The sequence below is a fragment of the Mixophyes fleayi genome, chromosome 2, assembly GCF_038048845.1.
Source record: "Mixophyes fleayi isolate aMixFle1 chromosome 2, aMixFle1.hap1, whole genome shotgun sequence".
NCBI lineage: Eukaryota > Metazoa > Chordata > Amphibia > Anura > Limnodynastidae > Mixophyes > Mixophyes fleayi.
In genome coordinates this window covers 180625714-180653364 of record NC_134403.1, presented here as the reverse complement: position 1 = coordinate 180653364, position 27651 = coordinate 180625714, and the positions used below count along the sequence as shown (strand labels likewise).

Sequence of the window (27651 nt, the reverse complement as noted above, 5' to 3'; positions counted from 1 at the left end):
CTTAGCCACCGTGCTGCCCATTTAATCAAAAGAAAGAGACACGTATCTGTAATAACATTTCAGCAGGCATTTTAAATAAGTGTTACAAGCTGTAAGAAACAAATCTGACAATAAAGCAGGAAGGAGCTGGGGGCCACAGGTCAAGGCTCGGAACGCCACCTGTTGCCCATCACTGATATAAGTAGTTTCATTAACGACACTCACATCTGTGAGATGGTATCCATGGTATGGAATGGTTTTCATGACATATAAATATAGTGGATTTCAAAGGTTAAAATGATACAATCATCTGTCAAAATTAATTACCACCATGTCATGGATTAAGCTTTCAAAATGATCATCTTACCTGTCAAATTTCACATCTTTACAGGATGTTATAACAATAATCCCAGAAACAGTAGCAAGAACTCCCTGCACAGAAGAGACTATCCTGAAACATAGAGAAGAAAAAAATAACCATAAATAAAAATGAACATTCATTTCACGTTTCTACCGCTGCATTCTGACTGACAGTCCTAGCACTCAAACCGTGGAAGTTTAATAAGTGGATGAAAGTGCTAATCAGCAATTTCTGTACACTAATATCGGTTGTGATGCGAATAGTACACAATCAAACAATAATCTTAGCAAATAACAACATGAAAATTAGTTTAATCTATTTATTCCAGTTAATATAAAATATAATGTGGCAAAGAAAGAAATTAATGTTTCCAACATGTTAATCACATAGAGTTGGGTCTCATTTTATTTGCAATGCATAAGAACATTTCCGGTATGATTTATGAAGCGTTCGAACTTTGCAAGACCAGGCATACCTAATATTAGTTTTAATATTTCTATACCAAATAGCAACTGCATAGATGCAATAAAAGAACCAGTTTATACAGGTCCAGGGCGGAAGCCTGAGGATGTACACCTGGACACACATGGAAAGATGACCCCCACCTCAAGGAACATTGACCAGAAGAATCAGCCAATAGGGCGTTGATTTCTTGAGAGGTCATGACCCATCGACATATGGATGTGGACCGTAATACTGTAACTGTGTATCTGTGTGATGTCACTGCTTTTTATGGATGTACATTGTATACATTGTTCATCTCTGGCTTTGAAAACCAGAGCGTTCTGATAGAAGCATGTTGTCAGTGCTGATCGCACAGGCGTATCCATGCAATACTTCGCTCTGTAATCTGTTTTGCAAATAAAACTCCTGTGCTTTGTAACCACAGCAATTGCATTGGAAAATCTTTTATTTCATACGATACAACGGACATATCGGCTGGGGGCTTGCGAATGGACTCCACACTATTCTAGGACTCGAGGAATTACGGATATGATAATAATATTCCAGGGAACCATGCACAGGAAATACAGTATATCCTAGACACCCCACAAAGGCCAATATTGCACTCCTCTATTATAGAGACAAGTCCACCACAGCTAGAAGAAATGTCACACAAACCGGGTTCCTTATGATTTAAAGATGGACAGTACACTGGATTGATGGCCAACATAGATCCCGTTATAATTAAAAAGGGGGAGGGGCTACACATTAGTTCAAGATTTAAGAGTTACTCATAAAATGGTAGAGAGCCAATTCCCCGTTCGTGTTCAATCTAGGTGTTATCCTGATCCAAATACCTCTTTCTACAAACCAGTTCACAGTTATTGATCTTTGGTCTGCCATTTTCTCTGTCTCTCTCCATCCTGACTGCCGGTACCGTTTCGCTTTTTCATATAAAGAGGTACAATATACATGGACCAGATTGCCTCAAAGGGCTTATAGACAGCATCAGTATCTTCGCACAAGCCTTGCATGACTGTTTGCATTCCTTTCAACTGAGCAATGGATCTGTTCTAGTTCATTGTGTAGATGCCTTATCGCTGTGTTCTGATTCGTTTATGTCATCTGAGTCTGATACTCAACACTTGTTGCTTTTTTTCTTTTTATCACAAACAGGACATAACGTTGCAAAGGATAAATTACAGTCATGCCAGACTTGGGACACTGTCTCACGCAGGGGCTAAGACATTTAACAGCGGACAGGAGTAAGGCTACACAAGACATGGCACTGCCGAAAAAAACAGCTGCAGAATTGTACTTTCAATACTGTACTGAAGCTGCTGGTTGTACTGCAAGAGTCTTGACACAAACACAAGGTGATGCTAGCCCACCGGTAGCATACTACTGTGCACAATTGAACACTGTGGCAAGATTTTCCCTACATGTCTAAGTGGTGTAGCAGCAACCGCTCTTCTGGTAAGAGCGAGGATATAGTACTGGGACAGGATTCAACCTTCTGTCCCCACATGTGGTATCTGCCCTCCTAAATTCTGCCCGAACTAGACAGGTCTCCTCTGCATGGTTTACGAAACGGCAGTTAGCATTGATGGCACCTGCAAACATCAATCAAGAGGTTTAATATGCTAAATCCAGCTACATACCTACCATATATGACTCCAGATGCACAAAGGGTGAAAGAAGAGGAGACTAGCTGAAGGTGAATTTGGCAGATATACAGATACACGATTGTATGGAATATTTGAAACAGACCTTTGCCGCAAGACCTGACATACGTGACACCCCTTTAGAAAACGTAGATGTACATATTTCTGCTGTATTTCTCTGTCACAGACAGACGGAGAAATAAAGGAGAAATATGTACCAGTTATGCTGTTGTAGATGACAAAGGCATTATAGAAGCTGAACCCTTTTGCCTAGCTCAGCACAAGTAGCTGAACTCATGTCATTGAGAAGAGCATGTGAATTTGCAGAGGGTAAATCAGTTAATATATACACTGACTATAGGTATGACTTTGGGGCAGTGCCTCACTAGAGCATCTTAGAAATTTTATGACAGCGACAGGCATAGCAGAAGCGCACTCAACACATAAAAGGACTTTTGTCAGCTATACGGCTACCTATGGAAGTAGCCATTATCAAGTGTAAAGCAAACACATACCACAGGGTCCCCATATCACTTCGTAATGATATAGCAGATAAGGCTGTTAAGAGAGCAGTAGGCTCACTCATAAAAACAAATATAACCAAATTAACGACTTTTGAAGCTCTCAGTGTACAGAAATCAATAGACATGCAAGATTTGTGTCCCCTACAGGAAAAGGCTGTCTGGAAGTCAAAAGGAATGTGGTCAAGAATCCTCAGGATTCTGGAAAGATGGATAAGGTAGCCCAGTATCTCCCAAGGCATATGTTCCAAGCTTAGCAGAGGTGGCACATGGTCTGACTCCCCTAGGTATGTGCAAATTGGTAAGAGCATATTGATGTGCACCAGGTTTCTATTCAGAAGCCAGTAAGAAAGCAATGTCATGTCTTGTCTTACTTGTCTCAGAAAGACTACAGGAATAGCGATACCAACAGAGCCATCTCACATTCCTACAGATGGACCTTCCTAGGTCATACAAATCAACTTCATCCAATTACCCCCGTACAGGAATCTCAAATATGTATTAGTGTGTATTAATGTTTTTTTTGTTAACTAGGTAGAGGCTTATCCAGCTGCCTCTAATACTGTGTTTTCACTGCTAAGAAAAAAATTATTTGTTTGTAGGTTTGGTATCCCCAAGATCCCTGAAAGTGATCGGGGTACACATTTTACTGGCAATGTCTTTCAGCTTATGTGCAAGCTCATGAGTATTGACAGTAAGTTACACACTCCCTATAGGCCACAAGCCAGTGGGTAAGTAGAGAGGGTAGATGGTACCATCAAGAAAAATTAAGTAAAGTGATGGCTGAAACTGGCTTACTGTGGCCGAAAGCATTGCCACTAGTAGTTCACAGCATTAGAACCTCTCCTAGACCACTTCTTAAGTTAAGAGTATCTTTTTAGATACTTTTTGACAGACAACCTCACTTGATGGTAGATCCCCAAGATGATTTAAAATGTAATGATGAAGTGACTGTTCAAGATCTTATAAAGATGAGCAAACAGTTAGAGAGCAACAACAGAATCTCAACATACTGTCTCCTGATATGCAAGACACTAACTGTCATGATGTTGAACCTGGGGAATATGATCTGCAATTTCCTACGCTCAGGTTGTTTAACAAACAGGTGGGAGGGCCCGTACCAAGTGTTAATGTCCAGCACCACATCTGTGAAAGTAGTAGAAAGACACTTGGATCTATTCCATCCACTGCAGAAAAGTCAACAATCTGGAAAAGGTTCAAGACAAGGCTAAGGCACTACAACCCCATCACTCGTGAATCTGTTCCGTGGGACTTAAAATCGCAGTCAATAACATCTGAGCCAAGGATTCTGCAAGCTATATTCTCCCATCATGGAGCGGCATTTTTTTCTGTCTTTTTTCTATTGTTTTTCTCATCCTAATATTTTTTCTGGACAATCTACTTTTGCAGCAGTGATCAGGTGATGGAGATTGGTTCGGGTGATGATACTGATGTTTTGGAGATGAAAGAATATGTTAGCACATTCAGTTCAACCTATTACCTTATTCAATTCAGTTGTAAAGAAAAGATCTACTAACCTTGCAGTTCAGAAACAGTGTAAGGGGCTATTATCTGAAGAATATTGTATTTCTAAGTACTGTGACCCCATAAAAGGTAAGTGCATCCAGCGATGTCAGCCCAATCGTAATGTGAACTTGGACGGACATCCATTAGATGATTATCATTCATTGGTGGGTAAGGTCTTAAACCAAACTGAATGCTGGGTGTGTTCTCATATGCCTGAGACAAAATAATGTAGGACTGGTACCCTTTCCACTCAAATTACAGTGGAGGGCTGGGCTGTGGGGGGAAACAATAGAAGGAAGGTATAATATTACAAAATCCCCTAGTTTGACACTTCGCCAATGCTCAGTAGACAGGTCTTTGCTATGCCTGAATTTTACACACATGAAGAAATTTGATTATTGGGAAGCGGAACAGAAAAATCAGACAATAGTCCGCTCCACAAGTTTTGTACAAATGGTTAACTCTGAGCTCCAAAGAAATATGTTTTCTAGGAAGAGAAATAATAGCTGTTTCCCATGATAAAAGTACTGAAGTTCACGGAACAATCCCACCTCCTTATGTATAAACACAGTATGAACATATAAGTTTTTCATGCTTTTGCTGGGCCCTTTTGTTCTAATGAAGGGAATCTTAATGTTATAGCATACAATGACATTCTAAAGAATTGTGAGCTTCCAACATTGTCTGCGGCAACAGTTTGAAGAAGGCCGTTTCCTGTTGCAGCATGACAATCCCCACAGCCGTGCTCCAAAATCTAGTGGAAAGTCATCCCAGAATAGAGGCTGTTATAACAGCAAGGAGGGAACAACTCCATATTAATGGACATGTTTTTGGAATGAGATAATCAACAATAACACATGGACATGATGTATGGGTGTCCACACACTTTTGGCCATGTAGTGTATATGTTTCATTCTATCTTTTCAATTTTTTAATATTTACTACAGTGCAGTACAGATGGACACAAAGTTTTACACAGAATCTTTCAGTCCTAGTGAAGCTTACAATATATTTTCTGTTGCCTGGAACACAAATCAGACAAGGTCTTTTGGCCAGGGTCACAACGAGCTAACATTAAGTTTCTAAAATAAGTCTATTGTTGTCATTGTTATCCAGTCAGTGTACATAATCACTGAGTCATGTAGTGCAAATGTTTCTATGTGTATCTTATTTGTTATACTAAGGATTTGAGATTCATATAACATTACTGTAAGGTTCAAAAAGTCCTGGACATTGTACATCATTTTAAAACTCTTACTGCTCTATTAAAAGGTTTGCGATTGATGCATTCAAAGACTTACATTTACAAAAGACTGCCCCTATTTGTAATTGCTATCATGGTTATCACAATATGAATTAAGCATTACAATTCAAGGTTCAATGAATTTCCTGTAAGGTCTACAAAGAATTTTTTTGCTTTTCTTTTTCTCTTTAAAACACACACACACATACACACACACACACACACACACACACACACACACACACACACACACACACACGGGTCAATTTGTTAGCAGCCAATTAACCTTCCAGTATGTTTTTGGAGTGTGGGACAAAACTGGAGCACCTGGAAGAAACCCATGCAAACACAGGGAGAACATACAAACTCCTCACAGATGGTGGGGAATTAAACTCATGACCCCAGTGCTGAAAGGCATAAGTGCTAACCACTTAGCCACCGTGCTGTCCATACTTTAAAGTAGTAAGGTTAGATCTGCTCTGAAGTGTGCTGTCACCTAAGTGCACCTTTCAGTCTATCCTACAATGTCTTACTTTTCCATTCTTTAACATCCACACTCTCACCCCTTTATTTCCGTGATTCAGTCAAAGATCATCACATTAGTTTCTAGCCCACTACACTGCATAAAATTCACATTTTCCATCATGTGAACTAAACACTCTCATAATGAGCACCTTTAATGTCCCCTTTGCTGACCCACATTCCTCTACAACTTCAAAATAACTTCCTTTAATTACACCCTGAAAATAAACCCTATTAAATTTCATACCTCACTGACAATTTAAAAACATGTTATGCCCTAACATGGCTACAGGACAATTTAACCAAATATTCACATCTTCCTTTGACTATAAGTAGGTCCTTCCACCACTCCTACATTACGTCCCATCACCAAGCAAAACAGACCTACTTTATATCTTTAAACTTCTCATTGTCCACCATCACTAATCTCCTCTTCAGTACATTTAACTTACTTCTTAGCCCAACAGTACAGACCCCAAAACTACTGAAGAACTTGCTGCTTACTTTAAATAAAACATTATACTAACTGTCCGGAAATTATACACAGTCTAAAAGCAACACTTCATCCCATTCCCTACAAACTCCCTCATCCACCATCTCTAGATAATATCTGTCCTTCTTTCCTCCTTATTACTAACACTTTTGATTTCCTGATTTCCTCACATATCGTTTGCGCTCACTTTCGTTAGGTCGGATTCCTCATTTAACTGAAAACTTTAACCCCTCTTTCCTTTCCATGTTCTTTTAAGAATGCATGGATTACTCCCATCCCAGAGAAGCCATGTTTCGTTCCATCCTCTGCCTTCTGGTTCTCTTCTACAGAGCCTTACCAAAATATTGCACCTTCCTACATCTCTTATCTATTTTTCCCTCCCTACTAGTGCTTTTTAGTCTGCTTACTAGATACACATATCATTCTCCTTTATGACCAGCACATACTTCTGTTTCCAAGATTTCTCCCATGCAGCACCTATTCTCTGGAACACCCTACAATTAGACTACCTCCTAATCTTCAAGTTTTAAAAATGCCCTAAAAACACATCTCTGCAGGAATGCTTGGCAAATTTCCTAAGTATTATATCCCTTGGTTTACAAGGTAACCCTATCCCTTGTCACCTACACTTGCCCTCCACAAATGAAACAGCTGCATAACACCTTTCGGCCCATGTTATATCTTCCACTCCTCAATGTATTCTAAGTCTGAGTTTGCATAGAAATTAGCTGGATGACTGGTTCATGCAGCATTATTTGCACTTGACAAAGTTTATCTTGATCATGATTTACACATGACTTACACACTGTACAAAACAAAAACTTGCGTCTTATGCCTCCTCTCTTTTAGACTGTAAGAACTGCCAAGCAGAGCCCTTTCATTTTCTATTTCAATGTCTGTTACTTTATGTCACGAACACGCTCCCAGCTGCCGTGACTTTGGGTGTTTGCTGTGTGAGGTTACACACGATTCCAGCCCGCAGTCTCTCTACCTATCACACAGGTTATAAACCTACTGAATCACCCCCACACACTTCAGGTTTTTCCACCACCTATTGAATACGGGCAATAGGACCCCAATATACTGTCCCACGCGGTTTTTACCTACCCACAGGCTAGCAAGGCCCACACCAGCAAACAAAGGGTTAACTCTTCACACCTAAAGACTGTTACACAAATGTAAATGCAAGCACACACTAAGCTTGTTAATCAAATGTATCAACAAATCACACACCGGCATTCAAAGGGTTAACTTGGTTGAGCTATTTCTTCTTAACAGGCCAATGGATTCGTTAGCGTATCAAGGATGCTACATAGTAAATTATAGATTTAATATACAAAAGTACAGGGCATTCAGATATAAAAAAAATAATAATTAATAACAACTGATATAACATACACAAGCAAAAGCAGTTTAAAATAAAAGTGATTACATTCAGAGAATAACTTACATGAGCTGCATATTCTGTGCCATGGGAAATTGGCCAAGAAGATGGACAGCTTATCAATGTGGATTGATTTTCACAAAAGACTGACAATTTGCTGTAACTCATGTCAGATTTTGAAAGAAACCTTTACACCCTTCCCCACCCCCCTGGGGTTGTGGTCTGTGATAATGTTTTTAATCACCATTTGCATGTTGCCTGATTTACTACCCAATTCTACTATGTGACCTAACTTTTCTGTGGAGTGTCACACAGCCCGTTTTGTTATTAATAAATCCCCTATGAATTTGTCCATCTTTTGATACCAAACGCGCCTAAATACATTGTATTTGTAGAGCTTACACTCATTTCCTTAACTTCTCTGTGGGGCAGAATTCTTAATTTGACATATGATCTGCCCTTCGTCATGCTATTGAGGAATATGTGGTTGATCACTACTTTTATTGATTTTAAGTGGCATATTTTAAAACTGAATTATTTCTGTCTATATCACATATAGCCTAAGTCAGCACATGGCCTCTTTGAGCCAGAGACCATGCTGAGCGGTTCCTAAAAGTCTATTCAGGTGTCAAAACTTCATCCCAGGCCAGGACATATCTCACAGCAGGGGCTCTTTGAAGCTGTCACAGGTGACACTCCTATCCTCTCACATTGCAAAGTGCAGAGCCATCAAATCAGACTTTCTCTCTTCACATTTTACACTTTAGTAGTTCAACTTATCAATGGATTCATTTGATATAACATATTTACACTGCAGTTATGATTTAGGCCCTATTCTCCACAATTGTGTGATAGGTTAACCCTTCTAAATAAATGTAAATTCTCTATGTTCATGACACTATTATTAATCTTGGCATGCTCAATTTCATCTTTCTGATTCTACAGAGCTGTGGAATATTTTGACGCTCTATAAATAAAGGATAATAATAAAAATAATTTGAAAAAGTATGTATGTGATCAATAATCTATCTGGACATCTGCACTTCACAAGTTCATCCACCACTGAATGCAGTTTAAACTCACTATGGACAATGGGCCGGACTTAATGTTGGGTAAAATTGGTTGCATCGCATATGCGAACAACTTGCGTTGGTATTCCGAGTTGACCATATTTGCGCCCACTTGTTTAGAGAGCCAGGGGTATTCACATGTAAACTGCGTACAATAGAAAAGTGGAGATAAAAGTCAAGCAGGCCCCACATATATTTAATAAATGCTTTATAGGAGTAGTATCTTTAGGCGTTCTATTGGCCTGGTGCAAGTTTCCGAATTGATGATGATAGGTCCACATTTTTGCGCCAGACATATATACATATGTTAGATTTAAAGTAAGACATGTATATTAAAACATAAATCTAATATTCCTATCCTGGAAAAGAATCTCTCTGTGTGAGATTATTACAATCATTACAGGTCCCTATTAGCATTGAGACAGATAATCTTTTTCTAAGTTATTACAAATATTGCCAGACAGCTTACTGTATTAATACTGGACGTGGACTTGTTACAGATTCCTTTTTCAAGAGTGGGAATATGTCACAAAACTTACCTGTGTAGAGGTCAGCACGTGCTGGTTCGGCCAGTCACATGATCGTGGCTGGGAGGCGGCATATTCAAATCTGCAGAGTATACAAAGCTCACTCTGACACTGCAGCACAGGTAAGCTCAGAAGCTGAGCTTACCTGGGCTTCTCCCTTCGCTTGTCTCTCTGCCTGTTAACCCTTCATGTACCAGTTATTGTTTGTTTTGACCACTCTCTCTTGGATCTTGATAACTGCCTGTGTACCAGATCCCGGCTTGTTATTAGACTTCTGCATATGGATTTTTTTTTATATATAATCTATTTTTATTGAAATGTAACATTGTATACAAGTATATGCAATAACAATAGCTCAAAATCCCAATACTTCGAACTTTACATTGCACTACAACAATTGCAAGTTCACCCATGGTGAAGTAGGTTTGCTTAATCTTTCTCAAAGGAGAAAATAACATAAAATGAAATAATGTGGATAGGGGGTAAAGAGGTGGAAGGGAAGAGGTGGAAGGGTGGGTATGGAAGAGAGGGGGGTGTGTGTTGGGCTTCATACATTCCACTGAGCGAACAATCCTTTATTTTTAAACTCGATCCATTCCGACCACAGTATGTAGAATGCTCTATTTTTATCCTCTGCCGAATAAATTATTTCGTCCATTGCCATATAGAAGTCTATCCGTGCAAACCATTCTTTTATAGTAGGGACGAGCGGTGACCTCCAGTGTACCGGTATCACGGCCTTTGCAGTGCCATTGAGGTATTTTACCAAGGACTTTTTATATTGGGAGACTGGCATATTAGTGTCGTTAAGTGGCCAAAACCTTGGGCAATTTGGTAATTCGGTTCCTTCAATCGTTTTGGAGATGAGAATGACCGCATCCTAAAAGGATCTGATTGCTGGGCAATCCCACCAGATATGTAATGGAGTACCCGAAGCTCCCTGACATCTCCAGCAGAGATCCGGGACCCCGGGAACCATTTTTGCTAGGAGACTGGGACACCGGTACCACTTAGTCAGTATCTTAAAATGCGTTTCGACCACTCTCACACTGACTGAACTAGCGTGGGTGCGCTGAAATATGTTCCCCCATTCTGATTCAGGTATGACTATGTCTAACTCCCGCTGCCAGTCCCTTGTGAATTTAGGTAGCGCTTTGGATGACTGTTCGATCAACATCTTATAAATGGATAATAGGCTATGCCTAGGGCGGTGTGCTACAGTGCAAAGGGCCTCAAACTGTATGCGAGTCCTGTCAGCCTCCTCACGAATTCCCCTGGAACAAGCAAAGTGTCTCAATTGGATATGTCTCCAAATTTCCACATTAGGTAGACCCCACTTTGCCTGTACCTCAGCAAAAGGTATGACTCCAGACTTTCCCACCAGCTGGCCGACACGGGTTATCCCTGCCTGGATCCAATGTTTAAATGACTGTCTCGATAGGCCGGGGGGAAAGTCCGGATTGTCAAAAAGTGCCGTCAAGGGTGAGTGCTTTGTGGAGATGTTTGGGGTAGAGCGCAGTTTTGACCATCTGGCCAGGGTGGGAGATATAGTCGGGTGTTTAACAGTGGGAAGAGAAGACTGCCATGGAACAGGATCAATCGCTGTCTCTAACACATAATCTTCAATCCAGACCCACTGCCTATCCCTTCCTCCTCGTGACCCTAGGACCCTATTCAGCATAACAGCGTCATAATATGTTGAAAAAATGTGGCAGCTGTAGACCACCATCACATTTGCATTTATATAGTATGTCATGTCTGAAGCGAGGTCTCCTACCCCTCCAGACAAAATGTCTGATGGCCTTATGTAGCTCATTGAACCATGAAGTGGGAACATGAATTGGTAGCGTGTGTGGTAGGTATAACACCCTCGGGAGTAAGTTCATTTTGACGACATTAACTCTACCTATCAGGGAAAAGTCCTTCTGAAGCCAATCCCTCAGATTGGAGCGTATAGTCGAAGTAATAGGTAGGAAGTTATCCGTGTAGATCTTTGAATTGTCTTTGTTTATGCATATGGATTTTGTAGCTCGCCACCACCAGTGTACCAGTCCTCAGCTAGCTGACCTGTGTTCAGATTTCCCTTTCTCTCTTCTGTCTGACACCTAGTGGCTGATCAGAGGGCCGCGACCTGCATGTTCCCGGCCGCAAAAGTCCATCCCGCTTTGCGCTGGTTCTTGGTGATGACCAGGGGACATGTTAAGACTCCACGCCTCTGTTTGGCCAGCGCTAAACCAGGCTAACACATGTATCCAACACCTCAGGGTTTACCTCCGGAGACAATCGTTACAGTATATACAGATGAAGTTCCATAATATTTCTCTTTTTATGCATGAAATGTATTGGGACACATAATACAATCTGTTTCATGGGGATTTTTATACTGTATTTTTTGGGGTATTCCTTACAGTGATTATGATGTATAATAAATGTTTTTTAATCTATACCTTCGAGACAGATGTATATTTTATAGTTATTTTAATACACGCAAGGTTCTTTGGAAGGTAAAAATACATTCAGGTGGCGCTATTTTCCCTTTTTGAGTGTATTAATAAATTTACGTTGTAAATAGGGTTTTGACTGCATTATTGAAAGTTAAATTTTTCAAAACGGCATGATATATGTTCAGTTACTGCATTTTTTTTCTACTCTACTTTTCCGTATACTTTCAGCTAGATTAAATTGCATGAAAATAGAAGCAACATGGCGGAGGAAATATATAGACTGCTGACTTCTATAAAACACGGGGAGCATTTTATACACGCATGTGGGAGAATGGATCTTCAAACAAAAATGCTCCTCACAGTTTTTTACTACATTCCATTTATACAATTCTTTGTAAATAACCCTTATTGCCTCTATTTGCTGCTTCTGTGTCCCTTCAGTGTATCGGACATTACTAAAAGGTGGCAGTAAACGGTTGGCTACTTTTGACCCAAGGGCCCATGGCAAACTAGAACCCTTAATATTTACATGATAGAATTATGCACTACATGATAGTATTGTGCAAAGGAATACAAAGTCTAGCTACCATGTTCTCATACAGCATAAACATGGTGAGACTATCAGTTCAATAAAACGTCCAAATTTGCAATGTGACAGTGTGGGCCAATGCAGAGAAGTAAAGAGCTACACATATTCCACTTATAGGTGCTGCACTGCTGATTACTCCAACTGTAGCAAAGATCTTAAATTTGAGTCTCTGCCTCAGTTGGCCCATACCATTCAATATTGGCTACCTAGCACTTACACTATTATTATTATTATTATCATCATTTATTTGTTGGGCGCCACAGGGTTTTCGCAGCGCCTTACATAATACGAACAGTAGACCATACAGGGTAAAACATCACAGAACAATAAACACTAAGTACCAATGCTTCGGAAACTCCGGGCAGACATATGGAGTGAGGGCGGAGCAGAAGAGTCGGTATGAAGACAGGAGGGGAGAGGGGCCCTGCTCATACGAGCTTACATCCTAAGGGAGGTTGGACAAAACAGGCACGAAGGGAGGCAGTGATACAATGGAGAAAAAGGGACCAGGGGAGAGGAGGGAGAACAAGCAGAGTGGATAAGGGGTTAAGTGGATGGTTGGTAGGCTTTCAGGAACAGGTGAGTTTTGAGTGCCCGCTTGAAGGAGCACAGAAAAAGTCTTGGTCTCGGGAGTGGGAAGAGGTAATGAGAGTGGAGGAGAGGCGACGGTCGTTTGCCGAGCGCAGGGAGCGAGCGGCAGTATGAATGGTAAGGAGGTTAGAGATGTAGGGAGCAGTAGACTGGGAGAGAGCTTTGTAAGTGGTAGTAAGGAGTTTAGTAAGGAGTCTAAAGAGGATTCTGTAAGGGAAAGGGAGCCCCAGTGTAAGGCCTGGTAGAGAGGGGAGGCAGAGGAGGAGCGACGTGAGAGAAAGATAAGTCTGGCAGCTGCATTGAGTACAGATCGGAGCGGGGCGAGATGGGAGAGGGGGAGGCCAGTGAGGAGGAGGTTGCAGTAGTCCAGGCGGGAGATGATAAGTGCATGGGTGATGGTTTTGGTGGCGTCTTGTGAAAGGAAGGGTCGGATGCGGGCAATGTTGCGCAGTTGGAAGCGACAGGCTTGAGCAAGGGATTGGGCGTGGGGGGCAAAAGAGAGAGAGGAGTCAAGGGTGACAGATGAGATGGTAGTGTTGTTAACAACGATTGAGAGGTTGTGGTGAGAGGGGAGTCTGGAAGGAGGAAAGACTATGAGTTCCGTTTTGGAGATGTTAATTTTGAGAAAGCGTGAGGACATCCAGGAGGAGATGGCAGAGAGGCAGTCAGATACACGAGAGAGGAGGGTGGACGAGAGATCAGGAGAGGAGATGTAGAGTTGAATGTCGTCAGCATAAAGGTGATACTGAAGACCAAAGGAGATGAGCGCACCAAGGGAGGAAGTGTAGAGGGAAAAGAGAAGGGGGCCGAGAACAGAGCCCTGGGGGACTCCTACTTGGAGGGGCGTGGGGGCGGTGGAAGAGCCGGACGTGGAGACAGAGAAGGTGCAGTTTGCAAGGTAAGAGCAGAACCAGGCATGGACAGAACCAGAGAACTAGAACTAGATTGATTCTGCATTTTATTTATATACATAAGTACTGCTTGCACTTGTAGCTGTTGTTTCTGCACAATGATGAAGAACCCAGTCACTCGACTGGGTGTACCAGGTGACAGGACCCAGTGAGTTTTCAAAGCAAACTGTAACTAACTTTGACCTTCAATTGTTCCTGCTCCCAAGCCTGCCATCTGTGGGAAAGGAAGTACAATTGTCATGGGCAACAGAAGGCAAAGTCTGATGCATATGTTCTCCATGTTTCTCTGTATATGCCAGTTCTATTCTATTTCTATTTATTTGTTTATCTATCCTATTTAACATTACTTATTTCTATGTTTATCTGTCTATAAGCATATGTATTATTGTTATCTTTTATTTATAAAGTGCTGAAATACTATATGTAGAGCTGTATATTGGGGGGGGATCATGATACAAATGAAAAGCAAAAAATTAACTACTCAGGCGCAGGATGGATAATATATATAAACAATTAAATTATAAACAAAATAATATAATACACAAATGGAAAAGACTGCTGTAGAAAAAAAAAAAAAAAAAAAAGGATTGCTACTTACTCCCTTCACAGAAACTACTAAATTAATAATAAACAGCGCTCTAAATTCCATTCATAATAATTAGAACAGAGAGGGCAGAAATAGAATTAATAAATTTAATTAGGTTCATAAAACCATAGAAATATAAAAAGAAACATAGAATACCAAAAATATGATAATAAAACCTTTCCTTAATATCAACCAAATTCAGAGATAACGGCCCACAGCACAAAGGTAAAAGTGATCACTTAAAATCTCAATGAATAGTCTTTTGCATTTTCAGAAGAATCCTTCTGTATGCTCATAAATCTCCTTTCTTGTGAAAATAGAATCTATACTCCAGAGAGAACTTCAAACTTTGCAAAAATACAGTCAATAGCTGTATAGGTCTTAGGACAATTGCAGCTCCTTAATCCTCACTTGCAGTAATGTGACCACTCATCCTATTCAGATGGCGTTGTTATTATGTAAGCAATATCCGATACTATTCCACCACAGTGTGGCACAAAATATATTTATCTCAGTGATTCAAAAGAATACTTGCTTACTTGTTTACCGAAGTCCTGGGTAAAGTATTCCATAACACTGATCTCCGCAATCAGATACAAGTTCACTAAGTAATCATGTCTTAGTTCGCCAGATCCTGGGACCAAAATCTGCAGTGCAGCAATGTAGAAAATCCTCTCTTATAGCGATACTAAGAACAGGTGGCCACCCTTTAAAATAACCTCTACACTAGCAATAGCTGATGCATTTCGTTCTGAAACAAAAGTTTTCCACGTACCTTTGTCTGGGAGTGCTAGGGAGATTAAGAATTTCAGATAGCACTTCCTGACCCCAGGGAGAGTAGGTCTTTCTCCCATCTCTCTCCCACTTCCTAGTAAAGAGGGCAGGATGGATGCAGGTCTTAATGACGGTATGGCGCCATTGAGTCGCAGGGTCGGAGCCAAAATGACTCGATCTGGTGTGTCAGCCTCCCCTTGCATTAAACATCATTCTGAGATTTTAACCATGAATATAAATGGTCTTTAAACTAGAACTTCCTGCTTTTGAAACAATTGTGTTTCCTTAGCTTCTTGTGCATTAGAGTTGTTTAAAAACTTTTCATAATTGCTCCATTCTGAATTATGGTCCAAAAACATACCTCCCGACTGTCCTGATCTCGTACTTAAATCATTTTTCAAAAGTAAAAGCCTCAGTGACTATTGAAGCAATGTAAATACTGCTACAAAATTGCTCATGTTTCGTGCAGCAGTTGAACCATTTCTACTTACATTCCCAAGTTTGTACACTGTTGAAGCTGGTTTTAACCATACAAAGGAACAGACTGAACTTGGAAGAGCATGGTGCAACGCACCAATTTTCAACCAAATATCAAAGCCTGTGACATTGTAACATTTATATATTTCTGGTAACAGTGTTATGATATAGAAGAAGTCCCTGAGAACAGATTAATATATCAATTACATTGAATGGGGTTTACATTCTGGGCCTGATTCATTAAAGGATGTAAATAGCGACATGTGCTGTATTTTGTGTAAAAACACTTTGCACATGCTCAGAACAGGACCATACACCAGTGTATGCAGCAACATCCAATTAATCTTTGAGTGCAAAGAACTTTTACGCCAGCCTGCAAGTTCATGTGCGGAATGCGGAGGGGAATGGGCGTATGCACATAGTCTATGTACAGTAAAGCCGTGCCAAGCTAAATTCAAGCTTTGGGTATCTCAAAGGTATTTTTTTTCTGTCATATCAGTTGCACCAGCTACAGGTCAGCTGTAAGTGCAAGTGATAGTGATGATGGTCGCGTATGTTAGAACATGCGTTTTCAGTCAGGAGCAACTAAAAAAAATGCATTTTATATACAGCAGACATTCATAACATCCTAATAAACGTAACTTGTGGGGAGGGGAAAAAAAAAACTTTCTTTTTTTTCATGGTTTGTCATTAATGACTATGGGCCTGATTCATTAAGGATCTTAAATGAAGAGGTATCTTATTTAGGTCTCCTGTACAAAACCATGTTAAAATGCAAGGGGTGAAAATTAGTTTTCTAATTTACACATAAGTTAAATACTGTCTGTATTTTTAACGTAGCACACAAATATCAACTTTAAATTTTAGTGTACAAATAAGCTATAAAGTATTTGTGTGCTACATGAAAAAACAGTCAGTATTTAACTTATGTGCAAAACAGAATACTAGTTTGCACCCCTTGCGTTGTAACATGGTTTTGTCCAGGAGACTGAAATAAGATACCTCTTCATTTAATGAATCAGGCCCTATATTATTAACAGGTGACAATAACTTAATATTTTTTTTTTCTGTGCATGCTTTTGGGACTTTATATTCCACATATGTATTGGACGTATCTTGCAGTGTGTTGACTGTTAGAGCAGAGTGGACCTAGAACCATATTCAACAACAGACTTTCAGTTCTGGTCTTTGTTGAATTCGTACATGTGTAAGCCCGATTTTCATGCGGTCAAAAGAAAAAAAATGCAATTTACATTTGTTTTGCATGCCTTAATGAATCAGGCCCTCTATCTTCAATAAACATAAGTATCCAATAACTTGCTTTGTATAATTTCCCAGCCTCTAAGCCAAGTCTGTGTATTCCCTTAAATTCATTTAATGGTATACAGTATAAAACTCTCTCTTATATCCCTCCATGTAGAAAATTTACAGCCACTGTCCATAATTAACTAGAACAGTTCCATATCAAGTGACGGAATAAAGCAAATAGATGTAGCATACAGATCATTAAATTGCGGGCATAGGTGCACTGAAAATGCCTTTACAAAGCACAACAAAAGTGCATCATGTTTGCCATGTACCTATCCCCCCAAATAACTAATCAGTAGTAGTCTATGTGTAACTGTGTCTCTGCTGGATTAGATCGATAGATAGATAGATAGATAGATAGATAGATAGATAGATAGATAGATAGATAGATGGCCAGCCAGACAGACAGACCTGGAGCTGGCACTCCAATTAATACATCATGTACTGTATCATGTACTGTATATAGGATCCAAACGAAGTGGCACTCAAGGATTTTCACAGACAAGAATTCTCAGTGATAGGCGTTTCTTATTGTGCATCCAATGTTTCAGTTACAAAAGATCAACTCTCCTCTGGGTTATAGTACATAAACAAGACAAAATGTGGACTATATATAGTAAATTACCGACCATGCACCTGTGTGATCTCCAGGGTCCTGCCAGCCCGTCCCTCTGAGGTGCCCCTGGATTATGCTATTGCATAAGGCCCGCCCCACTGTATGCACATCACCAATCAGAAGCACTACACAGGTGCAGGGTGAGTAATGTGATCAGAACAATGATATTAAATACTGTCTTACCTGATGCAATTAATGCAGTAATTACAAATCACAAACAGATTATGCATGCCCAATAATGATAAAATTGTGTGCAATTTATCAAAAACTACAACATTTGCAGATTAGTCAAATCATTGCTTGTCGCTAAAGAAAAAAAAGAAACTACTTTTATAGGAGACACTCCTAAGGGTTATTACCTATAATACCTATTAAGAAGGATTTGTAGCTTAATCCATTAAAGATCAATCGCTGTTCCTGGGAATGAATGTCTGTCAGGTATTTAATATTGTTAAAATTAAATTGTTAAGTTTGTAACAAAGTGTCTAAATGCATCCTGTGACAAAAGGTTGTCAGCTTGTCGGAAATATCTTACAGCACTTGCCCCAGAGTTTCCTCTCTATTGACTGACAAGTTTTGTTGGTTGCAGCGATGCTGATTCTATATGATTGAGCCATTGTACATTCCACTTCTGCCTGTGTAAGTATCCCATTGTACAAATCTCTTCAGCAAGTGCTTTTTTATCTCTAAGAAGATTACATATCTCAATATCATATAGCACTTGCAACATGCAGCACATCTCGGCAACATTCACAGTGGCCGATTCAATTCTGCCGCAAATAGTGCGGCGTTAGCAGTATTACCGTTAATACGGTAATTTTAACCTGGATTTCATCTCGCAGCTCAGGGAGCCGCAAGTAAAAATCCACCGTTGAAATTACCGTATTAAGGGTGTAATTATGCGCAGTTTTACCGTATTAACGCCGCATTATTCTCGGCAGAATTGAATCGACCCCACAGTGTCTTACACAGTTATTCTCCGTAATTTACTCGGTCATCAGTGTACTTTCACTGTTATGTACTTCATTGTCATACATATAGTTTAACTGTGCTTTTCTCTAGTTTAATTCCTAGCGTCTGCATCTTGTTCAAACTGACAAGTAAAGTCAGTTACAACGACTTCCGCTCTTTTGTTATATTGTTAAAGTACTGTGTATGACTGGTTGTGGCAATATTTATCCTGTGTGATTGGACCATTATTCATTCTGCTTCTGCCAGTATAATATTGCTGTTATGCAGTTCACTTCAGCAAATTATTATTAATCTTTATTTATAGGGTGCAACAAGGTTTCCGCAGCACCGTACATAATGCAGACAGTGGACTACACAGGGTAAAACTGTACAGAACAATAAACAAAAAGTATCAGGACTTCAAAAGATCCAAACATAGCTAACACAGTGAAGTTGGAGTAGAATAATATGTAGAGAGACAGAAGGGAACAGGGCCTTGCTTGTAAGAGCTTACATCCTAAAGGGAGGGCATACAGACAGGAGGCACAACGGTGTCGGAGGCCGACAGTGTCGGAGACCGCAGATAGGTCCAGGAGGATGAGCAGGGTGAAATGACCCTTAGAGTTAGCCGAGGTCATTAGTAACTTTGGCCAGGGCAGTTTCAGTGAAGTGAAGGGGGTGGAAGCCAGATTGGAGAGGGTCAGGGAGGGAGTTGTTCTAGAGGTGCCTAGTGAGGCGGTTGCAGAATATCCTCTGGAGTAATTTAGAGGGGAGAAGAGAGATAGGGTGGTAATTGGCGAGTGAGATGTGGTCAAGATTTGTTTTTTTGAGGATGGGAGACATAAGGGCATGTTTATAGGAAGAGGGGACAATGGCAATGAAGAGTGACAGACTGAAGAGGTGAGCAAGGTAGAAGCAGGCAGTAGGGGACAGGGAGCGAAGGAAGTGAGAAGGAATGGGGTCCAGGTGGCAGGGAGAGGGGGGAGAGAAAGAAAGTTAAGGAGTGGACTTCTTCACCTGAGCTAAGGTGGAAGGAGCATCAGATTGGATGTTAGAGGAAGGCGGAGCAATTAAGGTGGCAGGAGAATGAATCAAGGAGGAGATCTCGAGTCTGATAGCCTCAATTTTGGAGGAGAAAAAGGAGACATAGTTGGTGGCAGAGTGGGAGGATAGTGGGGGGGGGGGGGGGGGAGGAGAGAGTTAAATGTAACAAATCCAATCTCTCTCTAAATGCTCGAATATCCATCCATTCAAAATGACACATATGGTTGTTCTCTGTTGTACATTCTATTGCCAGTGTGCTCGTGCTGTTTAACCAAAAAAGTATTGCCACTTTGAAAAAGTGCCATGCGAAACATACGTCAGGCTAACAGCATCCTTCTGATGCTTTATTAGGTCTTTGAGCAACGGTTTAGGGGATCTCAGGTTTACAGACAATAAGAATATACTGTTTGTTAAATAATCAGATACAAAATAACACAGTACTTTGACAGTAGAAGAGTCGAGCAAATAACCAGTTCTAGAGGGCAGCTTGAATATAATGCAGATGCTGGCAATTGAACTCGAGGAAAGTGCTGCATAGAATCACAGTGCTAAAACTTTTTTAGTCAAACTATATGTGTGACAATGAAGTACATAACAGTGAAAGCACACTGATGACAGAGTAAATTATGGAGAATAACTATATAAGACACTGTGAATGTAGCCGTGATATGAGCTACGTGTTGCAAGTGCCATATGATATTGAGATATTCAAGCTTTTTAGATATAGAAAGCGCTTGCTGAAGAGATTTGTACAACAGCATAATTACACAGGCAGAAGCGGAATGTACAATAGCTCATTCATATAGAACAACATCGCTGCAACCAACAATACTTGTCAGATAATAGAGAGGAAACTGTTGTTGAAACAATCTGAGGCAAATGCTGGAAGATATTTCCGACAGGCCGACATCCTTATGTCATGGGACGCAATTAGACACTGTTACAAGTTTAATAATTTAATTAACAATATTCTAAACCTGACATTCATTCACTGGAACAACCTTACAAGGGATTTGGATCTAAACTGTAAATACTAACTTTAATAACACATTAAGGGCTAGATTTACTAAGCTGCGGGTTTGAAAAAGTGGGGATGTTGCCTATAGCAACCAATCAGATTCTAGCTGTCATTTTGTAGAAGGTACTAAACAAATGAAAGCTAGAATCTGATTGGTTGCCATAGGCAACATCCCCACTTTTTCAAACCCGCAGCTTAGTAAATCTAGCCCTAAGTATCTTAAGACTCCAAGATAGTGTTTTAGCAGTAGCTACTGATGGCATTAGTAATGGTGGAACAACAGAGGGTATAGGAGGAGTACTATAACAAATCATATCAGAGCGACGCATATCAATAGCACGTTAATAATTCACAAATACTGTCCCTAGTCTAGTAATTGATGAATCATATGACATTCTAGCTATTGCACTATTATAAAATAAGTTCCAGCACTCCAGTGTCATTCCTGTACTGGTAACGGATGACAACATTATTTTCGTAATAACACAAGGTATAAAAGGTGTATATTTTAACAAAACCCATAACACTATAGAAATGAGCATTACCAATATAACAGTTTATATTTGATATTGAGATATTCAAGCTTTTTAGAGACAGAAAGCATGAAAAGAAATATATTATATTTCCTTATCACAAATTCCACACACCCCACCTACACTCCCCAATCTACCCTTAATTCAGTGCTTCCCAAACTTTCTCAGTTCGAGGCACCCTTAGGGTCACCATAATTTTTCCAAGGCACCCCTAAGCCAAAATAATTACCAGGTAGTCCCGTTTTTAAAGTAGTTGGGTCAAAATGACGTAAGATGTATTTAGACCCATTCACCATCACATTGTGCCCATTAATATTATTGCCCCCCTTCACCATATCACTCTGTATCCCCTTTGCCATCTCACACTCTGTGTCCCCCTCTTTGCCATCTCACGCACTGTGTCCCCCTTTTTGCCAGCTCACACACTGTGTCCGACCCGCTTTGCCAGCTCCCTCTGTGTCCCCCTCCCCTCCTTCAGCATCTCTCTCTCTCTCTGTGTCCTCCTCCCCTCTTCCAGCATCTGTGTCCCCCTCCCCTCCTTCAGCATCTGTGTCCCCCTCCCCTCCTTCAGTGTCTCTCTCTCTGTGTCCCCCTCCCCTCCTTCAGTGTCTCTCTCTCTGTGTCCCCCTCCCCTCCTTCAGTGTCTCTCTCTCTGTGTCCCCCCCTCCTTTAGCGTCTATCTCTGTGCCCCTCTCCTTCAGCGTCTCTCTCTGTGTCCCCCTCCCCTCCTTCAGTGTCTCTCTCTCTGTGTCCCCCTCCCCTCCTTTAGCGTCTCTCTCTCTCTGTCCCCCTCCCCTCATTTAGCGTCTCTCTCTGTGCCCCCCTCCATCAGCGTCTCTCTCTGTGTCCCCCTCCCATCCTACAGCATCTCTCTCTCTGTGTCCCCCTCCCCTCCTTCAGCGTCTCTCTCTCTCTCTGTGCCCCCTTCACTCTCCGTTCCTTTACATACCTTCTTCCTCATTTTCTGCTGTCTTCTTTTCTGATGTCTTCTCTCTGCTGCTGCTCCTCACTGACACTGTCAGACGTGATGACGTCATGCCTGGCAGTCAGTGAGAACAGTGAGGAGGATCCGGCGCTGGATTGGTAAGTTCCTCTTCTTCTTTTGTATCCCCCCCAAGGATGATCGCGGCACCCGTGACAGCGCCGCGGCACCCCAGTGAGCCACGGCTCACACTTTGGGAACCGCTGCCTTAATTTATTCTCTCCAGCAACTGAAGACGAAGTCTCTAAACTCATCTCACCATATAGCCTGTCCCCTCAACATGATTCCCTCCTCTCCTCTACTGCATGCCCACCTCTAGCTCACCTCTTCAACCTGTCTCTTTCCACTGGCACATTTCCATCCTCCTTTAAACATGCGCACATCTCACCAATTCTAGAGAAACATCTCTCCATCCAGCCTCTCTCTCTCCTCCCCTTTGACTCCAAACTACTTGAGTGATTAGCATACAAACGCCTGTCACACTTTCTCTCCTCTCACTCCATTCTTGGCTCTCTGCAATCAGGCTTTTGTCCCCAACATTCCACTAAAACTGCTCTCACAAATGTGATCAATGATCTAAAGTCTAAGGGGTATATTACTAAACTGCAGGTTTGAAAAAGCAGAGGTGCTGTCTATAACAACCAATCAGATTCTAGCTATCATTTATTTAGCACACTCTACAAAATGACAGCAAAAATCTGATTGGTTGCTATAGGCAACATCTCCACTTTTTCAAACCCACAGTTTAGTAAACATACCCCCCCAAGGGTTATTTCTCCATACTCCTTCTCCTAGACCCCTCAGCTGATTTTGACACTGTTGATCACCCTCTTCTCCTATACACCCTTCACTCCATTGGCCTTCTTGACACAGTTATTTCCTACCGCTCCTTTAGTGTTTCTACCTCTGGCACATCCTCCCCTCCACTCCTACTATCTGTTGGGGTCCCACAAGGCACTGTTCTTGGCCCTTTACTTTTTTTATTTTACACCTCTTCTCTTGGGGCACTAATTCGCTCACTTGGACTCGAAAACCACTTCTACACTGATGACACCCAAAATCTGTATCTCTTCCCATGACCTCTCCCCTTCTGTACTATCTAGTGCAACCAATTGTCTTTCAGCTATCTCCACATGGATGTCCCAACACTACCTAAAGCTCAACATGTCCAAGACAGAGCTTACTATCATCCCTCCTGCAATCTCCCTTACTGTTAATAACACCACAATTTCTTCAGTCTCCCAAGCCCATTGACTTGGTGTCACACTTGACTCTGCCCTCTGCTTTATTCTTCCTTAAAAACATAACCAGAATACACCCTTTTCTTACTCAACATAATACCAAAACACTTATCCATTCTCTCATCATCTCTCATCTTGAATACTGCAACCTCCTGCTATCTGGTATTCCCGACACCCATATATCCACACTTCAATCCATCCTAAATGCTGCTGCAAGACTGATCTTCCTCTCTCACCACTCCACATCTGCTGCACCACTTTGCAAATCCCTACACTGCCCCCTGTATCCTCCAGAAACCAATTCAAATTACTCACCCTTACCTACAAAGCCCTCAACAACACCACCCCTTCATACGTCTCAAATTTCATATCAAAATACTCTCCCTTTCGCCATCTTAGATCTACCTCTGACCTGCACCTTCTCTCCTCTCTGGTAACCACCCATTAATACTGCCTACAAGATTTCTCCTGTGCTGCTCCCTGCTTATGTAATTCCCTACCACGACCAGTCAGGCTTTCCAATGGCTTGTAGATGTTCTCTGAAAATCAATCTCTTTTTCAAGCTTATTCCTTATCCATGATTATACTATTCACAATAATACACCATCACAACCATCCCAACCTCCACTCTAAGCCACATTTGCTCCTCTTATTTCAGTTGTGCCCTCTTCCACTTAGAATATAAGCTCTCTAATGAGCAGGGTCCTTCATACCCTTTGTTTTCATGTCTACATTTATTTTGTCTACCTTGTATGTCCCTGTTTTATGCATATCCTGTTTACCCTACTGTACAGCGCTGCGGAGCACTGTGGCGCCTTACTAGCTCTATTGATTTTATCAATATATTTCACATTTAGATCATTTGTTTTACGATTCTGAAATTAAAGTTATATTTTAATGATGTACAGTGATTTATCTTTAGTGGATTAAGCTACAAATCCTTCTTAATAGGTATCATAGGTAATAAGCCCTAGGAGTGGCTCATAGAAAAGTAGTTTATTTTTCTTTATTGTCACAGTTTATTGACTACTTAAAGACCGCTCGGAGATAAATAAATTACCTTAATTAAAGGGTATAGGAATGATTTCTTTCAAGGGCTTGACATTATAACAATATATATTTCTAGTGTGGGGGACTTTCCCCTTATATTTGAACCTCAAATCATTGCTTGCAATGAGTTGTATAGTAAATGTAAATACAATGTAAAATATATCATGCTCTGTCCATATATATTATATATGTATTTGCGACTAGGGCCACCATCAGGGGGATACAGCTGGTACAAACAGACTAGTGGGCTTGGATAGACCCCTCCATCTGTTTGGGCTCCTTAGTCTGACCACTTGACTCTTGAATATTTTTCAATAATGCAGCGGCTCCCAACCAGTGATAGGTTAGGTGACGTTATCACTATGGGGCGCGCTTCCATCAGTGACTGGGAGATGCCACAGCACATCAACAACGAATAAATTATTTGGGGCGTTTACTGTGATAAGGGGGGGGGGGCATGTAATGTGATGAGGAAGAAGGACATGTACAGCGAAGAGGGATGGGGCATTTACGGCGAAGAGGGAAGGAGGCGGGGGTTCCAGATAGTACTGGGTTCCACAGTTTCTGATGGCAGCCCTGTTTGTGACTGTTATTATTATTATGGTTTTTTGCTATATAACTTGTTTTCTAGGTTTGGTGGCTCTTTAATGATATGCAAATACATTATAATAAAAATTCAGGATCCAAGCAGAGAAAATCTAGGAACCAGTTTGACCTTTAATGTATATTTCCAAAAGTTTTGACAGATTAACCTGATATCTTAATTAGAAGCAAATGCTTGAATATATAGACATGTTTTGTTTGGTCTACACATATATATGAGATATAGTTATTGTGCTAATATACATGTTAATGAGATGAAGACAGACTATGAGGAAAGACGAGACATTTTCAATAATTGAAGGAAGCACAGTGGGTGTACAAAATAATATAATGTACAATCTTGGAGCCATCAGGATGCTTTCAAGGAACCATGGAAGATGTGCCGAACAAAAATGACTCACAAAAGTAAAATGCCTGCAGTTTTTTTTTGAGACGCATTGGCTACCAGACTCCTGTGATTTGTCTAACCCTGAGGAAGCAGAAAGAGGAATATGCCGGTATAAAATGACAGAATATGTAATACAAACAAGGACAATCCTAAAGACAAGTTAAGGCAAAATTTTGATTCCTTCTCTTTTAATAGAAAATCAGTCTTCTACATGAAGTAGAGGCTATGGGGGCCGGGGGTGATGCAGATTGAGCACTTCATCACTTGGCAGCGTATATATGAGCCTATGCAAATTTGCTTGATTCTGGCACTGACACCTGCTTGCATCTGGAGAGGCGGGATGGGGGAGGGGAATTCTAACATAGGTCAAGTACAGTAAGGGTGTGTTTGCGCAATTAAGAACAGATGTAGACTGGAACACAGACACATATATGTCTCTCCAAGCCAAGTTATTTACTGATTGTCAAGGGCAGTTAAAAATAGCGGATGATGATGACGGCCACCAGCAGTAGTGAACTACTTGGGATTGGCTGTTTGTGAATACTCTGCTGACGCTGACAGGTGCGCAAACATATATTTATATGTTTTTGTGAGCGTGTTCAAGCAATTTTTTTTAGAATGTATGCAAGTGGGAGTTGTTTTAGACAGGATTTTGATTTTTTTTTTATTGATGCATAATGGCGAATACATATTTTGCAAACCAAAGAAATTGTGAGAAACATGGGCATAAGTTATTAAATATTCCATGGAGTAAACCTGGCGCATATGGTACTGGGGAAGACCTGCACATTTAGTTGCAGCTTTGCATATGCCCACAATTGTGGCTTTTTCAGTGAATGCAATTTGTGCTTGCGATTTGGGTGCAATTGCAGTCAGCTCTGCATCAGTCCCTATATGTTTTACGAACATGGAATGCAGGCTGGCTATTTGTACATGAGGTACAGTAAATCTATATTATGCCTATGATATATACAGTAAATCTATATTATGCCTATGATATGTACAGTTAATCCATGGGGTATGAGAAGCAGAGCATATAGATGTATATATAGTATAGTCTGTCTGTATGTAGATGGAATGCAGGCACTCGGCGAGTACATTTATGACAATCTGTTATGCAGACTTTATGTATATAAGAAATGGACAGTCTAGCTTGTACGTGTGTATGAGATGCAAGCTATGAGATGTAGGCAGGATACAGATGTTTAGGTATGATGAGCAGCACAGGAGGAAAAGAAAAGTATCAGACCTTAGAACTCGGGTGCCCCTCAATGTGTGTGCCAGGCCTCCCATCTCTCATGTACCCCTGCTCTGTGCAGCACACTTTCCAGATATTAATCAATGAGGAAACAGATGTTTCGGTAAAGTCAGCTACCTGACACTGATGAGCGAGCAGTCCGCTTCTGACCATCCTGGCAGGGCTCTGCGGGCACAGCGGCTGCACAGCAGATAAAGCAGCGGGAACAAGAGGGATCCGGCGGCAAGGACGTGCCACATCGTGCCCAAGAACACCTAGCTTAATGCCCAAATCCAGGAGCTGTCTGCCAACAATACGGTCCGCCCACTCCAGCGTCACAGTCGTAATCCCACCCACAGGTGGCGTAACAATTGCTTAACCACACCACAAAATGCCAATAAACGAGACTCGTCACAAACACCGAGGCCACGCCCACCTACACAACTTCAGCTGTAATGCATCAGAGTGCAGAGAAATTAGCTTCTTATTCTCTTATTATTCGTGCTCCAACATCTTATTCAAATGATATATTTGTTAGTGGAGGCTAGGATAAATATAGATTTGTATTTAGCC

General features: G+C 40.9%; 1 protein-coding gene across 1 annotated transcript in view; it reads right to left on the bottom strand.

The window, feature by feature from the left end:
• TLCD3A (TLC domain containing 3A) overlaps positions 1-27396 on the bottom strand; it is a 64365-nt gene extending 36969 nt beyond the window's left edge. The window contains exons 1-2 of the mRNA XM_075195042.1: positions 27217-27396; positions 347-430 (exon numbers count right to left, since the gene is read on the bottom strand). Coding sequence (XP_075051143.1) covers positions 347-430; positions 27217-27338 — 206 coding nt within the window. The 5' untranslated portion in view covers positions 27339-27396. The remainder of the gene's footprint in view (positions 1-346; positions 431-27216) is intronic.
• Positions 27397-27651: the final 255 nt, after the last annotated feature.